Source organism: Danio rerio, chromosome 13, assembly GCF_049306965.1.
Source record: "Danio rerio strain Tuebingen ecotype United States chromosome 13, GRCz12tu, whole genome shotgun sequence".
Taxonomy (NCBI): Eukaryota; Metazoa; Chordata; class Actinopteri; order Cypriniformes; family Danionidae; genus Danio; species Danio rerio.
The window spans coordinates 9,982,049-9,999,422 of NC_133188.1; the positions used below are offsets into that span (position 1 = coordinate 9,982,049).

The 17,374-nt window shown below is 38.7% G+C and overlaps 1 protein-coding gene and 1 long non-coding RNA gene across 3 annotated transcripts in view; both read left to right on the forward strand.

Moving 5' to 3' along the window:
• LOC137490466 (uncharacterized) overlaps window positions 1-177 on the forward strand; it is a 57,248-nt gene extending 57,071 nt beyond the window's left edge. The window contains exon 2 of the long non-coding RNA XR_012389167.1: window positions 39-177. This is a non-coding gene — a long non-coding RNA (uncharacterized lncRNA). The remainder of the gene's footprint in view (window positions 1-38) is intronic.
• A 3,349-nt stretch (window positions 178-3,526) lies between these two features.
• On the forward strand, window positions 3,527-16,287 carry wdr32 (WD repeat domain 32). 2 transcript variants are annotated; one of them, XM_068212826.1, is made up of 7 exons: window positions 3,527-4,129; window positions 4,513-4,626; window positions 4,939-5,136; window positions 9,107-9,309; window positions 11,033-11,104; window positions 12,832-12,977; window positions 14,558-16,287. In XM_068212826.1, exons 1-7 carry the CDS (start codon window positions 3,711-3,713, stop codon window positions 14,927-14,929), a joined length of 1,524 nt encoding a protein of 507 aa, XP_068068927.1. In that variant the 5' UTR covers window positions 3,527-3,710; the 3' UTR covers window positions 14,930-16,287. The 2 variants fall into 2 exon arrangements, with proteins under 2 accessions (XP_068068927.1, NP_998111.2); NM_212946.1 differs by having other exon boundaries at window positions 3,547-4,129; window positions 11,030-11,104; window positions 14,558-15,586.
• Window positions 16,288-17,374: the final 1,087 nt, after the last annotated feature.

Consider the following 17,374-nt stretch of genomic DNA (forward strand, 5'->3'; position numbering starts at 1 on the left):
CTGGTCTTGGTGCATACTTTAACTACACAAGAGTCAAGTTTTACTTGGAAAAACTCTTTGGAATTGTTTGAGCGAGATGCTAATGGTCTAATCTGATTCAAGGATCTATGCTAAGCTAAGCTAAAAGTTCTTCTGTCAGACCCGGAGTTTGTCTAGAATAGATTTAAAGAGCCTCTATTATACATTAAAAAGGAGGGGGGGTCTCCAACAACAGGCTGATGTGCATTCAAGGTCAAATAACACTTTCATTGTCTTAGAATACGCATTTATTATTACCTAATTATCCCAGCGACTCACATTTCGCAATTAATTTGTACCTAAACCCCTCCCTAACGTGATGCTAATCTGCACTGATTGGTCCTATGGTACTCTGTTGTGATTGGTTGACAGTGTTTAGCGCAAGACAGAGAGAAATGCCCACCATGGCTTATCAACAATATTGAAGTAGTCAGAGTGCAGAGTGTATGTGTGAGTATACCTGCCAACACTCACGTTTTTCTCAGTAGTCTCCCGTAATTTCAGACCCATCTCCCGCCACCCTCCCATTTTGTTATTTATCCCGGAAAACTCATGATGGCCATAGCAACGACATGCACCAGTGGATTGCAGTGAATCGCATTTACTTACACTTGTGAAATGGAGGAAGAAACTGGTCCATGAACTGTGTACTATAAAGTTCCTGTTAAGCTCTGACAAAGTCCCACACATCAATAGTCTTTTCTGATCCTTCTTTTAACAACCAGCCAATGAATCCGCTGTTGTAAGCGTGTAGATTGCTGAAGCACTTGTCAGAAAAATGACAAGAATACAGCACAAGCCTGGGCTGTAATGCTGAGGTATTATTGCAAAAATAAACCTCAACCACTGACTCTTCACTGTTTCATCTTTGAGTAGAGAAAATAACACTAACTTTCCCCTCACACTTCAGAGCACAGCGTCTTCGTGACATGATTCAACTGGCGTCTGCTACAGTGTCCTTTTTTTTTTGGCTACTGTGTTTGTGGGCGGGGCCGGGGTTTTAAAATTTTCCCGGCATTGCACGTGCAACAAATGGGTGGGGCTCAAGTTCCATATTCTTGTCACGCCAGCACAGCTAAAGACTCGTTATCAAGACGATTAATTTGAAGCACTGCGAGTTGACTCTTTTATAAATGAATCAACAGTTTTAAACACTGCACACTTGCAGATTTAAGTCTTACCTGGATAATTCACTTCACTTAGAGCTGTGTTACACAATACATGGAAGGTCATTCTCAAAAACCCATAATAGAGGCTCTTTAAAAAAAAAAAAAAGGAAAAGTCTGTCATCATTTCTGATTTTACTCTGTTGAACATAAAAAAAGATATTTTTAATAATGCTGAAAACCTTAATCATTGATGGTCAGTAGTTTTTTTCCTGCTATGGAAGTCAATAGCTAGAGGTTTTCAGCATTATTGAAAATGTCTGCTTTTGTGTTTAACAGAAGAAAGAAACTCATAACGATTTCAAATATGCAGAGGGTGAGTAAATGATGGAATCATTTTTATTTTTACTATTAATTTCACTGTTAATTTAAGTGATTGAGGTTAATTTCAAAGCCTCACAAAAATACTTTATAATCTGATATAAAACTATATTTTTTTTCATTTATTAAAATAATTTCGAATTTTTAAAAAGCTTTTTCAGTTTCAGTTTTCAGCCAAATGCATCTAGAATTTTCCATTTCAGCCCACAAGTTTCATTTCAGTGCATCCCTAATCTAATAAGAGGCCCTTATTGTGTTGCACAACTAAAAAAAAAAAAAAAAAAAAGATGGCTAAACATCTAATTATTATAAACATTTTAAATTATAAACATTTAATTACTATAAAAATAGAACCAAACATTTTTTCCAAATGCCATAATCATTAACCATATCGTTATTATTAACAAAATGATTGTTAATAGACATTTAAAAAATACTTATTTAATGTGTCGTAAGTTTATTGGTGGGCAACTTGATTGTTTTATGGTAAACTCAGTTACATTTATAAAAACAATCAAGTTAACCTAATTGATTTGTGATGGGACAAGGAAGTATGTGGAACCCAGCATTTTTTAGCGTGCAGTATATAAAAGCTTGGAATGTGGCTGAGTAAGTTATGACAGAATGATGATTTTTGAGTGAACTAAGTCTTGAAGTTACTGACACTGAAGCAGTGCAGTGGGTTTAGTTGTAGTTGTGTGGCACTGATAACAATATGCAGCAAACATGACAACAACATCCAGCTTGGATGAGATGCAGCATCTCAGGGTTTTGGATGATCAGCTCCATATACTTACAGTCTGCTGATTAAGCTGTTTTTCACAACTATACCTCATAACAGATCTTTTCAGCTGATCGAATATAAAACTGATGCAGTGACTGATTATGTGTAGTGATCCTAGTTTTAGCTTAACAGGAGAGCGATTATCATTTAAACTACTGAACTTTTGCATACTTTTGTTCTCTGTATTTTCAAAGCCTTTAATAAACAATTTTCTCAAGATCTTGTTGTGATTGTGTCGACTATAAAACGATTCATTATGAAGCTTTGACATCTCTAATTATTCGCTTTCTGAATCTGGTCAGTGTTTGTTTCAAAGTCTTCATGTGATGGCATGTATGCCATTTAAGTCCCAAATAGAGGTGTGTGATATAGTTGAAGTCAGAATTATTAGCCCTCCCTGTTGATTTTTCCTCCAATTTCTGTTTAACGGAGAGAAGATTTCTTCAACACATTTTAAAACATAATAGTTTAATAACTCATTTATAATAACTGATTTATTTTATCTTTGCCATGATGAAAGTAAATAGTATTTTACTAGATATTTTTCAAGACACTTCTATACAGCTTAAAGTGGCATTTAAAGGCTTAACTGGGTTGATTAGGTTAACTAGGCAGGTTAGGCAAGTCATTGTATAATGATGGTTTGTTTTGTCGAAAACAAAAATATATAGCTTAAATGGGCTAATAATTTTGACCTTAAAATGGGTTTAAAAAAAATAAAAACTGCTTTCATTCTAGCCTAAATAAAACAAATAAGACTTTCTCCAGAAGAAAAAAATATTATCAGACATACTGTGAAAATTTCCTTGCTCTGTTAAACATCATTCTTTTTAGTACCTATCGTAATATTTATTCATTTATTCATTCATTTTCTTTTTGGCTTACTCCCTTTATTAATATGGGGTCGACACAGCGGAATGAACCGCCAACTTATCCAGCACGCCCTTCCAACATCTGCTACGTAATAAATATATGTAATTAAATAAAACTATTATTATTAATTTAGGCTACTTTTATTTTATGAATAAACATGAACCACTTTTTAACCCGAAATTATTATTGAATCCTTGAACAGTCATCTGCATTATCATTATTTTTTTCACATCATTTAATATGTTTTATTTAACCATAATTATTTTTAACAGCTTTATTTTGGATTGTTTTACAAAAGAGAAAATCCAGAAGAAAATATCACTCAGTTGTCCTTTAATTTATGCAGAGGAGGAACCGGAAATACGTAGTCTTCTGTTGTATCCGCGCACATCCGCAGTACTGTTGTGTTTGTATTAATGGATGTTTAAGCGGTTTCTGCACACATTGCAGGACGGCCTGGCTCACGGGTCCAGCGCCTGTGCCTCCACCGCAGGCTGGACAATTTGGCGGAGTCTCAACACGGAGCCTCCAGCAGCATTAGAGGAACAATGAGCTCGGGACATCCGAGCGACAACGAAGAGCCGCGCGCTGATCTCCTGCGGGAGGAAGAGGAGGAGGAGGAAGAGGAGGAGGACAGCGATGAAGACCGGGGCTCCACGAGACCTGCATCACCGCAGGCGACCCGCGAGTGTGCCGGGACACAGGGCAGCTCGAGGCCGGAGGTGACCGCGGACGGCGGGACGGGCTCGGCTTCTGGTTCGGGCTGCAGGGGCTCCGGCGCCTGCGACTCCCTGTTCTCCTGGATCTGCAGGAGGAAGATCCGCAGGGGGCCGTACGTGGACCCCGCGCGGGACCATTTCCGTACCATGACACGACTTTATTCGTCCATGAGTCCGGCGGCGGATTCAGTGAACCTCAGCACACAAACCCACGGGGCTGTCTTTAACCTGGAGTACTCGCCGGACGGGTGAGCATGGGTTCAGGGATGCCCTTGTCACGAGTCCCTGTTTCTGAGTATCACTCTTGATTTAGTTCTTTATTACGCTTAAAGGTACACAAGTGACACAGAAAAACAAACTGCCAGGTGTGTGTGTGTGTGTGTGTGTCTGTGTGTGTTTTGTTTGTGCGCGCGCGCGCATTTAAAGGTAACTGGGTGAACAAGTCAAACAAAGTATATAAACAAGAGAACATAAAAATATACAACAAATGAAAGAAATGTGTTGAAAAAATCTTCTCTCCGTTAAACAGAAATTGGGGAAAATAAACAGGAGGCTAATAATTCTGACTTCTGTATATGTATTTTAAATTATAGGTAACTCACACCTGTGTAATGTTCTACTTTTTTTCTAGGTCAGTTTTGACGGTTGCTTGTGAGCAGACAGAAGTGCTTTTGTTTGACCCCGTTTCCTCCAGACATATCAAAACACTGGTGGAGGCTCATGAGGACTGTGTCAATAACATAAGGTACACATGCACCCCATATAATCAGTCACAGATTTTTAGGACCCTCGGTTAGAGGAGCAAAACCCCTTTCAGTTTTGAACAAGAACAAATTTCAAACAAGTTGCACACCGAAAACTAAACTTTCTAGTGCTAAAAATATCTGAAGCAATTAGTATTTCGGTTTTGAGTCTGCATTGTTCCCCTTTAATAAAAATTTCTAAAACTAGAAGATGCTTAACGCACAATTTGCATGACTTCTTTTATTTTTTTTACACTCACACAAAACACACACACTTTCTGACATGACTATAAAGTAATGGATGTTGTGTTCAGGTTTCTTGACAACCGGCTGTTTGCGACCTGCTCTGATGACACTACCATTGCATTGTGGGATTTGCGGAAACTCAACTCGAAGGTGTGCTCGTTGCATGGCCACGCCAGCTGGGTCAAGAACATCGAGTACGATACACACACTCGCCTGCTGGTCACGTCAGGGTTTGATGGAAACGTTATCACCTGGGATACCAACAGGTACGTTTCGGTGTTTATGCTCAAAATTGTAACTAAAGGAGCAAGTTTGAGTTTGTTTACATGTGAATATATCTTGAATCAATTACATGACATCCTCCAAAGAAAAGCGCTTGAATTTAAAACATTGGTTCCCCAAAAATGAAAGCTCTGTAATGATTAGAGTTGTGAAGATTAGGAAATTTCCCCACCGGTTAATCGACGTGACAACACCGGTAATACCAGTATCACTGTGGGGGTGGGGGTTTCCTCTTTTTCCTGCATTTAAATAGCTTATAAATGCGTGTGTATAATAATTTCACTTTCAGTTTTGCGGGAATTGCCAACAGGCGCTGCATAAGGGCGCTATACACACTACACAGCGTACACTGGCAGTATTAAGTGCTGAACTCCACAGGACCAGTTTTATTTGTTTTGTTATTTGCGTGTTGTTCCTTTTAAAAATACCTTTTATTTGTAAAATCTCTCAAGTTAATATTAGCTATCTGGTAACACAAGCTCCCTCACAGATATTGGAGTTCAATAGGGTGGTGCGCAGTAAGACTATTGACCAACACCGCCCTGTAAGTTTACACACTGCATAGACTACAGCTCTGGGGCCTCATGTATCAACGCTGCGTACGCTCAAACTTTGCGTACGCCAGGTTTCACACTCAAGTTTGAATTTACTACCAATGAAATGAATGTGGGAATGTGCGCTAGTCCACGCCAACTTCATGCCTGATGTACGAGCATTACTTGTGTGTGTTTGTTTTATTTCAATTGGTGAATCCTGGAGCCAGTTGTGTTAAATTGCACACTACAAAGTGTCTTTGAGCCGCGCAATGGCAGCTGTATGAGACGGGTTCATCCGCATGTCTAGCAGGTATATAAGGTTTCCATATGATGCAGTTGACCAGCCAAACATTAAAGCGCAACTTGCAGTGATCGCCGGTTTTCCCAATGTAATCGAAGCGATCTAAATTGCATACGTAGTAAGAAACATTTCCACTCAATAAATGTGCAAATAAAATATTACACACACACTTATTACTGATTCCTACTTGTCTTCCTCGTGATGAAGAGTAGGCAAAATCGGATATGTAGCGGGGGGAAAAAAGAAGAATGAGTTTAGTAGATGCTGGATTTGAACCGAGTTCATGCTCGAACGTGTCATAACATGTTGCCATGTGCTGAACGAGCTACGCCACTCGCGCTGTTAAAGACACTACAAAATTTTACACCTTTACATCGCACTATTTCTTTTTTTAATCCACTCTGTGCAATGTTCACACCCAACTGTGTTAACCGCGTCAGCTAAACTCCCACTCTTTATTTTTGTTTTCTTTTGTTATTAATTCCGGAGGACAAACTTGCAAATATCACAGTTTGTCTCCGGTCTACCTCTGAAAGCAGCACCTCCAATTCACATTCTGTTCAAAGTTTCTCTTTTTGCTTGCTTTTGCCATTGCTTTTTCGTTGGGTTTTGCCAAAGTAGAGTAAATAGCAAATTCATACGGGGGAAGAGGCAGGAAGGGGTATTGCGCTCGTGCACGTGCTCTCAGTTTCACGTTCATTCAGATGTACAAAGAGAGTATGCGTGAGATTTGGCGTACGCATTGTGTCATACATCTGAATATTTTACTGCGTACGCACAAAGCTGTAAATGTTTTAGTATGATTTCAACGCAAGTCTTCGTACATGAGGCCTCTGGTGTTTTATGAATTGCATGTTTTAAATAACAGTGAGACATGCTACAATTAGTTTTTATTGTGAAATATGCATTATAATCCAGTACACAGTAAAATAATATTTTTGAATGGCTTGCCTATTGGCGGCATGTTAAGCTTAAATAGGCTAAGCATATTTTTATTAATATTAAAACACATTAATACAAACTAGCCACTCTTTGATTTTTTTTTCCGTATATTTTTCATCAAACGAAAAATGCAATGAATTGTTTATTTTGGTGTTCATTTTATTAGAATTAATATAATTATTAGGCGACACAACTTCTACATAACATTGGCTGCGATTGTGTTTTACAGATATCCTACACAGACTTTTTGGCTCAAAGACATTTATGCCTGTTAATTTCAGTGCTGTATTTTGACAGATTTCGCAAAGGCTTCAGCTATTTTACCTGTCAGCTGGTACCAGCCTCAGTTTTGCGACTTGTGTGGCGTCTGTATCAATGTCTGGATGACAGCGAGAGAGAGAGAGATGAAATCAGACCTCAGATTCGATGTGTGGCCAAACGTCACATTTTCTTTACTGCAATTTTTTTTAATATTGGCTCATCTAAATGAACTTTACATTCGATTAAAAGCCGAAATATTGCCAGACAGGCGACGCAGTGGCACAGTATGTAGTGCTGTAGCCTCATAGCAAGAAGGTCGCTGGTTCGAGCCTCGGCTGGGTCAATTGGCATTTCTGTGAGGGTTTCCTCCATGTGCTCTGGTTTCCCCCACAGTCCAAAGACAGGCGGTACAGGTGAATTGGTAAGCTAAATTGTCCGTAGTGTATGTGTGTGAATGAGTGTGTATGGGTTTCCCAGTGTTGGGTTGCGGCTAGAACGGTATCTGCTGTGTAAAACATATGCTGGATAAGTTGGCGGTTCATTCCGCTGTGTGGACCCCAGAATAATAAAGGGACTAAGCCGAAAAGAAAATGAATGAATTTTGCCAGACAGACGAAGCAACTTTCGGTTTTTGAAAAGAGCGGCTTCATTGATTTATATACACACACACACACACACACACACACACAGGATACTTGTTGGCATATTCATTATTGATTTTTTTTTTTACATTAAATGCATAATAATCAAGTGCAAGAAAGAACAGCAAAACTTCGGTTCACTGCGGTTGCCGCGATGGTTGCTTTGTTTCTCTGCAGTTGGCTTATTAATGGCACGGCATTGCTAAATCACTCGTTTTAATAAAAAATACGATATTTATTATTAAACATTGTGAGATGAGGGTCGCTTTATTTTAAAATGAGTGTATGCGTTACATACTGATGGCTATTGATCTTATCCACCTGCGACCCACCCATAGTTGAACATCAAGTATAGGTGTGTTGAAGGTGCGTGTATAAATTAGTTGTTTCCTCCAGATGCTGCCACATTTGTCAAATAAAGTTTGCAGATTGCTTAATTAATGTTTTCAGGTTCTCTTTTTTGCATTTGGTTTGAACCCAAAATATTGACAAACAGGCGCTTTGCATTGCGTTTTGACACTAAATCGTTCGCCATTCTCTTTCTGTAAATTCGACTCCTCTCAATCTCCTCACTTGATAAATGAAATATGACGCATTGTAGTTGTTCAGATTTTAATTAGAGTGCATGCTCATGTCTTAAGTAAATTATTTAGAATTATATTTTCCATTTAATTCAAATAAATATTTAATAAAAAAAACAAATGTGGGGACGGTGTCACGGTGGAAAAATGATGTCACCAGTGTTGCGTCTTTAAACCGGTAACACTGTCTATTGTGGTAAGCCTAGTAATGATACTGTATGGTTTGGTACAGGTCACCTTTATCAGGCTCGTCTCCACTGCTAAAAGGGTACTGATAGGCATGGTGTATGACAAAGTTGCAGATAACTTCATTCTGGCTCGAGGAAATGTCAACCTAAAGCTGCACGGGTCATTCACATATCATATGAGAGGCACTTCTCACAAAACAGATGCTTTACACGCATAAACACTTGTGTGTAAATGTTAATTTGTAACCTTTCTATGAACATGATTTGATTATAACTGCAGATCAATTATATAAAATGAATAAATAAATGCAACATACATGAACACATACAGACCCTTACAGTCTCCTATATGATACCATCACAGTTTAAATACTGCCAATGTTACTGGTTGAATCCTAAAGTGGCGATGAGGTCTTAAAATGTATGGAAAGTTTTTAAAAAGCTCTTGAATTTCACTCTATGATGCTGTATATACCCTGTCATTACTGTGCTTTGTGTGTTTAGGTTTACAGAAGATGGCTGTCCGCACAAGAAGTTTTTCCACACGCGCTATCTCATGCGGATGCGTCTGACTCCAGACTGCAGTAAGATGTTGATCTCCACTTCCTCTGGTTACCTGCTCATCTTACATGACCTCGACCTCACTCAGAGCCTGGAGGTTGGCAGTTACCGCATCCTCCGGGCCCGCAGACCGCCGCTCAGCACAGGTACACACACACAGATGAACTATACAGTAGTGGTTAAACGTGATGTCTGGCCAGGGTAAATATTCCACAGCTTTTTAAAATAATAGTTAATAGACTGATGGATATTATGAAGTGTATAAGAGTTGACATTATTGATGACGGCAAACACTTCCATTTAAAAGTATGGGTTTGATAAGTATTACAACAGTTTTATAAAGTATTATATGTGCGCAAAGACTAGATTAATTTGATCAGAAGGTAATAGTTTAATTGAACTTATTTCTGTCATGACAACTGATTCTTTAGTGTGAAGTGATCATTTAGAAATCTCTATATATGACTATATTTTATCATTATATACACCCATCGGCCACTTTATTAGGTATACTTTAGTACCCCTTTTCCCTTCAGAACTGCCTTACTCCTTCGTGGCACAGATTCAACATGGTACTGGAAATTTTCCTCAGAGATTTCGGTCCATATTTGGTCAACACAGTTAGTGCAGATTTGTCGGCTGCACGTCCATGATGTGAGTCTCCCGTTCCACCACATCCCAAAGCTGCTCTATTGGATTGAGATCTGATGACTGTGGAGGCCATTTGAGTACAGTGAACTCATTGTCATGTTCTAGACAGCAGTTTGAGATGCGTGCTTTATGACATGGCTCGTTATCCTGCTGGAAGTAGCCATCAGAAGATGGGTACACTGTGGTCATAAAGAGATGGATATGGTCAGCAGCAATACTTATGTAGGCTGTGGCGTTGACAGGATAGTCAATTAGTACTAATGGGCCCAAAGTGTGCCAAGAAAATATCTCACACCATTACACCACCACCAACAGCCTGAACCGTGGATACAAGGCAGAATGGATGCATGCTTTCATGTTATTGACGTCAAATTCTTACCCTAGCATCCGAATGCCGCAGCAGAAATGGAGACTCATCAGACCAGGAAACGTTTTTCCAATCTTCTATTGTACAATTTTGGTGAGCCTGTGTGAATTGTAGCCCCAGTTTCCTGTTCGTAGCTGACAGGAGTAGCAGGTTATGTAGTGAGTCCTGGAGGTCATTAGGACCAGGGGTGCCTAAACTTTTTTATTTATAAATATATATAAATATATATTATATATAAGGGCCAAAAACCAATATTTATTATGGGTGGTGGGCTAAAGGTAAAGATACCAAACTTTATTACATTAAAGTCGACATTGGTGATTTCTTAATTTATTTAATATTTAAAAATAAAGAGCAAACGTTTCTTTATATTAACTACATTTTTATTTAACTTTAAATTTTATACTGAATTTATTTCTCAATCCCATTAATAACAGAATGGAGTTACTCTAGTCAAGCTACACCTGTGTTTTGCCTTGATTGGCTTGCTGATGTGTTCTGCATTGTCGTCAATCCGTTAAGTGACAGTATTATATAAAAAAAAATCAGATTCATTTACAAATTTAATTTTTAATTGGATACTATTTATTACTATTTAAATGTTCCAATATTTAATTGGAACATTTATTTTCTGTTTTTTGTAGCTCTGGAGTAAAACAAACACTAAAGTTACGTTAAATTAGAAAATACAATCTCTGTTAAAGGCGTTCGCCCCAACCCTCCCCATCATTCTCACTCTCTTCTCAGATGGGATAGTGGGCCAAATCAAAGGTTAAAATGGGAAACTTTAGCCCGCGGGCCCTGGGTTGGACATCTCTGATTAAGAATGAATTTCTTTGTTCTCTCAGAAGGTTCATCAGCAGGATCCAGGTCAGGAGGACCTCGTCACACTATTGACAACAAAAACCATCCACACAGAGAGGGTAAAACTTTATTATGTATATCTATCTGTCTGTCTATTTCCATCTCTGTCCATCTCTCGCTCTCTATCTTTCTCTTATCTTCCTTTATATCTATATATACAGTGCATCTGAAAAGTATTCACAGCGCTTCACTTTTTTTTTTCATTACAGCCTTATTCCATTTATTTCCTCAACATTCTACACACAATTCCCCATAATTACAATGTGAAAACAAGATTTTTTTTAAATTTCTGCAAATTTATTACAAATAAAAACCTGAAAAATCACATGCTCATAATTATTCACAGCCTTTGCCATGAATCTCTAAATTGAGCTCAGGTACATTCTGTTTCCCCTGATCATTCTTGAGATGTTTCAGCAGCTTCATTAGAGTTCACCTGTGGTCAATTCAGGTGATTGGACATGATTTGATAAGGCATACACCTGTCTATATAAGATCCCAGGGTTGACAGTGCATGTCAAAGCACAAACCAAGCATGAAGACAAAGGAATTCTCTGTAGACCACCGAGACAGGATTGTCTTGAGGCACAAGGCTGGGGAAGGTTACAGAAAAATTTCTGCTGCTCTGAAAGTTGCAATGAGCACAGCGGCCTCCTATCACCCATACATGGAAGATGTTTGGAATCACCAGGACTCTTCCTAGAGCTGACCGATCATCTAAGCTGAGGGTGAAGGGCCTCAGTCAGGGAGGTGATCAATAACCCGATGGTCACTCTGTCTGAGCTCCAGCGTTCTTCTGTGGAGAGAGGAGAACCTTACAGAAGGACAACCATCTGTGCAGCAATCCACCAATCAGGCCTGTATGGCAGAGTGGCCAGAAGCCACTCTCCACCTGGAATTTGCCAAAAGGCATCTAAAGGACTCTCAGACCATAAGAAACAAAATTCTCTGATCTGATGAGACTAAAATTGAACTCTTTGGAGTGAATGCTAGGCGTTACATTTGGAGAAAACCAGGCACAGCTCATCACCAGGCTTATACCAACCCTACAGTGAAGCATGTTGGTGGCAGCATCATACTGTGGGGATGTTTTTCAGCAGCAGGAACTGGAAGACCAGTCAGGATAGAGGGAAAGATGAATGCAGCAATTTACAGAGACATCCTGAATGAAAACCTGCTTCATATTCCAGCAGGACAATGACCCGAAGCACACCGCCAAAATATCAATGGAGTAGCTTCACAACAACTCAGTGAATGTCCTTGAGTGGCCCGGCCAGAGCTCAAACCTAAATCCTATTGAACATCTCTGGAGAGATCTGAAAATGGCTGTACACCGTCGTTTCCCATCCAACGTGATAGAGCTTGAGAGGTACTGCAAAGAGTAATGGGCAAAAATCCCAAAGACAGGTGTGCCAAGCTTTTGGCATCATATTCAAAAAGACTTGAGGCTGTAATTGCTGCCAAAAGTGCATCAACAAAGTATTGAGCAAAGGCTTTGAATAATTCTGTACATGTACATTTTCAGGTTTTTTATTTGTAATAAATTTGCTACAATTTCCAAAAATCCTTTTTCACCTTGTCATTATGGGGTATTGTGTGTTGAATTCTGAGGAAATAAATGATTTTAATCCATTTGGAATAAGGCTGTAACATAACAAAGTGTGGGTAAAAGTGAAGCGCTAGGAATTCTTTCTGGATGCACTGTAGATATATATATTTTTCTGTTTTTATATTTGAAACCGCCTTTACAGGTTGTTAAGTGTTTATATTTTTGTCGTTTGCTCAGGTTTATCCCCCAGAAACAGTCTTGAGGTTTTAACGCCAGAGATCCCAGGTGAGAGGGATCGAGGGAACTGCATCACCTCTTTACAACTGCATCCTAAAGGCTGGGCCACGCTCTTACGCTGCTCCAGCAACATGGATGATCAGGAGGTCAGTTGGATCTAAACTTAACTTTAGGTCTGGGCAAAATCACATGTATGTGTTTTTGGGCTAAACAGTGGTTTACAGTATATGTTTTAATTTAATTTAATTTTAGAAACTAAAAATCCCAATATATATATATATATATATATATATATATATATATATATATATATATATATATATATATATGCAGGGCTCGAAATTGCGACCATTTTGGTCGCATATGCGCCCGAAAATTAATCTATGTGACCTCATAATATATATGGGAGCATTAGTGCGACTGCAGATAATGGTTGTAGTGCGACCTGTTTTGAATTTTTCTAAAAACGTGCTGAATCGCTCTTCCCTGCCGCTATATTGGTTTATATAAGCCATCAATCACGCAAGGAATTCCGCTGTCAGATGACAGGGAAGGAGCTTTTATGACCACGGGAAAAGGCAAACGGCTGAAGAATGAAAACTTAAAGCACGCAGGTTTGCAAACCCCACCTAAAGTTGAGGCGCAGATGAGAGTGATCATGACGTGGTGAATATTGATCCGCCAGCTGAGATCAATCGAGTACGTTTTCGGAGAAAGCGCTCGAATCTCGATGCGTTGCGTTCACTGCGTGTTCAGCGCAAATGTCCGCTAAAAGTCAAATCTAATACTGTACATATCATCGCCAAAAAAGCTCGCATTTACTAAGTTTACACTGAAACTGCGGCTCATAACAAACAGCGGTATTCCGCCGGTGGTCACCGCAAGAATCCTGCTCTGCCTGCTCATAAATGGGGTCGGCTGACTCGCCCTGCTGTTCCACTAACACAGAAAAATGAAAATCAGCTCAGACTGAACATTTAAATTGACACAAACTGAAACCAAAACTTTTAAAGAGTGATAGAAGTGAGACTTTACTTATTTTCTTTTGTCTATTTTTTCTTGAGATGTATATATTTATTTATTTAGTTACTGATGACTGTTTTGCAGCTTTCATCCTTAAATTTAATTATTTATTATAATCTTTTGTTTATTTTGTAGCAGAAATATTATTTATTAAACTGACATGCATATATAAACAGCAGTACAAAATAAATATTTCTTACTGCAATGCTTAATTTTTGTTTGATGTAAACTATACATTTGTTTTTCATAAAGTAACAGACTTTTTATAGCAGAAAACTTGCATTCAAGCACATTCAAGGCAGCATGATAATGACAAATGTAATTCATTGTTACTATTATTGTCATTTTCCTCATCATTAATATTTTATATTTATTAGACATTCATTTTAGAATTATTGCACACAAATATCAATGTCATCACAGCATTAGTTAGATAGTTGCTCCTAAATTTTTGAAGTTGGGAGCACCGGTGCTACCAAGTAAAAAAGTTAATTTCAAGCCCTGTATATATATATATATATATATATATATTTTACATTTTAATAATAACGCATACGAAAGACATTTAAGAATCAGTGTGCAAAAACCTTTTGTCTATGAAATAATGAGTATTTCAAAGTATTTAAAAAATAATGCATAAACGTGTGTGACTAAAGTAAAATATGTTGGCGTTCATGTAACTATCTGATCTCTGTGTTCCCAGTGGACGTGTGTGTACGAGTTTCAAGAAGGAGCTCCACCTCGACCTCCAGTGTCTCCACGCTGCTCGCTGCGTCTCACACACTACATCGAGGAGGCAAACGTCGGCCGCGGATACATCAAGGAACTGTGCTTCAGTCCTGACGGCCGGCTCATCTGCTCTCCGTACGGTTACGGTGTGCGTCTGCTGGCGTTCGATGAGAACTGTGCGGAACTAGTGGACTGTATGCCCGTTCGGACGGCTCAACTAAGGGAGGTTCGCTCCATCTACTCTCACAGCGATGTGGTGCTCACCTCCAAATTCTCCCCCACTCACTGTCAGTTCGCTTCAGGCTGCCTCAGCGGACGCGTAGCTCTGTATCAGCCACACTTTTAACACTTGCAGATCAATTTAAACTTGAAAATCCACACTGATGTCCTGCGAATGGAAGAAGCTCAATCTGGAGAACAGGAGAGCCAAACTACCTTAAAGGAACAGAGTGTTTATTTTTGTTTATTTGTGTGTGTGTGTGTGTGTGTGTGTGTGTGTGTGTGGTAAGTATGTGTGTGAGAATGACCTTGTACATGTTTGTCAGTTTTAGATGTGTGTCCTCGACACTGTTTGAGGAGGGAAAGAGGAAGCATTCAGATTTTTCAGGGGTTGAATGAGTCACTCTGTTCATTCAGCACTGCAGTGAACGCTTCAGCCCATCATTTTCATGAAATCGCAAGCAGTCGATGGCAGTTTTTTTGCAGTTTGCCAAACATTTTAGATCTCGCGATGCCATATTCATATTCAGAAGCTTCATTTTTGGAAGTTTGTCACTTTTATGGATTGTTTGTTTTTATGTTTGGACTGTTTGTCTTTAACAACACTAACTGAAGTCTGCTTTGTTTTGTCAAAGCAGTGTGTGTGTGTGTGTGTGTGTATCTGTGTCACTGTGTGCGTGAGAGAGACCGTATTGAAGGCGATATGATGATAATTGACTCCTGAATGGACTGGGAGTTTTAAAATGTTCAGTTTTTGTCATACACTGTAAACAAATGTCCTCAAATGAACAGTTTTCCTGTTTTGCTATTTGTTTTCATTTATTTCTGCTTGTGAATTGTATTATGGGATCTTGATCTTTCAGCAACTTGAAAATTAGAATAGTTTGAAAGATCTATTGTCTGTATGGGTGTTGTAAAATATGGTATAAAAACCTAAGAACAAACTGCCAGGTGTTATTTTACAGATTTAATTACGTATATCATTTATTTTACAATATATAACTTCAAACTACTAAAATGTCGATAAGAGTTGAATTTTCAACATCAGAAGTCGACACAGCAGAGATTAATCTCCCACAATGCAATTCACAACTGTAAATAAACAGAAAACGTCCAGGAATCACAAAATATGCAAACTGTTAATGATCCGATATTTTTTACGCAGTGGATGCTGGACTCTACATGGACAATCAGCAGTTCTGGAATGTTCCGATGCTCACGACGCACATCGCTGGAGATTTGAACTCAAGGGGAGATGCAGGTTTAGATGTCGCATGAGTGTTTTGTATACAGTTGGACTAAAGGTGAAGGACAGGAATCTGAATGTTCAACTTTTTCGGAACCAGTTTTCAATGGTTCCTCCTCCTCAGAGTGATCATTCTTAAAAATGCAATTGTGAAAGCAGTGGAACAGGGAAAGTCTATTCACGTTAACCTTACTAAGGATGCAGTGGTACAGATATATTAAATAAAGGATTTTTTCATATCTTCTGTTTGCCATGGGGAAGATAAATGCTGTAAATGGAAGGAGGAATGAGACTTTGAGGATAATTAGAATAATGAGTGCGCTGAATAACATCAGAATCTGCTTTAAAGGATTGGGAGAAATAAAAAAATGCATATGAGCTAATTATTTTCATAAATCAGAGAGTTTATATATACAGTTAGGTCCATAAATATTTGGACATTGACACAATTCTAATATTCTTGTCTCTAAACACCAACACAATAGATTCTTGGCAAACAAGATGTGCTTTAACTGCAGACTGTCGGCTTTAATTTGAGAGTGTTTACATCCAAATCAGGTGAACGATGTAGGAATCGCAACAGTTTGCATATGTGCCTCCCACTTGTTAAGGGTCCAAAAGTAACTGGACAGAATAATAATCATAAATCAAACTTTCGCTTTTTAACACGGTTGCAAATCCTTTGCAGTTAATTACAGCCTGAAGTCTGGAACACAGACATCAGCAGACGCTGGGTTTCATCCATGTTGGTGCTCTGCCAGGCCTCTACTGCAACTGTCTTCAGTTCCAGCTTGTTCTTGGGGCATTTTCCCTTTAGGTTTGTCTTAACATCGAATTGTGTCCAAATATTTATTGACCTAACTATATATTCAAATATTTGGTGTCAGATTTTGTAAGATTTTATTTTTATGTTTAAAAAAAGATTCCTGTGCTCACCAAAGCTGCATTGATTCAATCAAAAATAAATCCTCAATGTGAAATATTGACATAATCAAGTAACACAATATTTTTAGCTGTAGTTACACTAGAGTTTGATAATGTGAAGTTCTGTCGTGCGGCGCTGCGAAAAGGGAAAGGAATAAACTAAATTATTACACATTAAAAAAAGCGAGCGACTGCTCCATGTTTTTAATTTTTGTCCAAAGAGATCGTGTTTTGATCCTAGATTGGTCTCGTGCAGTCAAGTGATGCAATTTCGCAGGTCAGAGTTCACCAAGCTTGAACTTTGAACCGCAGCAACCTGCCAAACTTGTCGCATGGCCTTGCGTTTCCGGTCTGACGCATTCGCGTGCGTATGAATGGAAGTCTATGGGGAGAAAAGTCCAG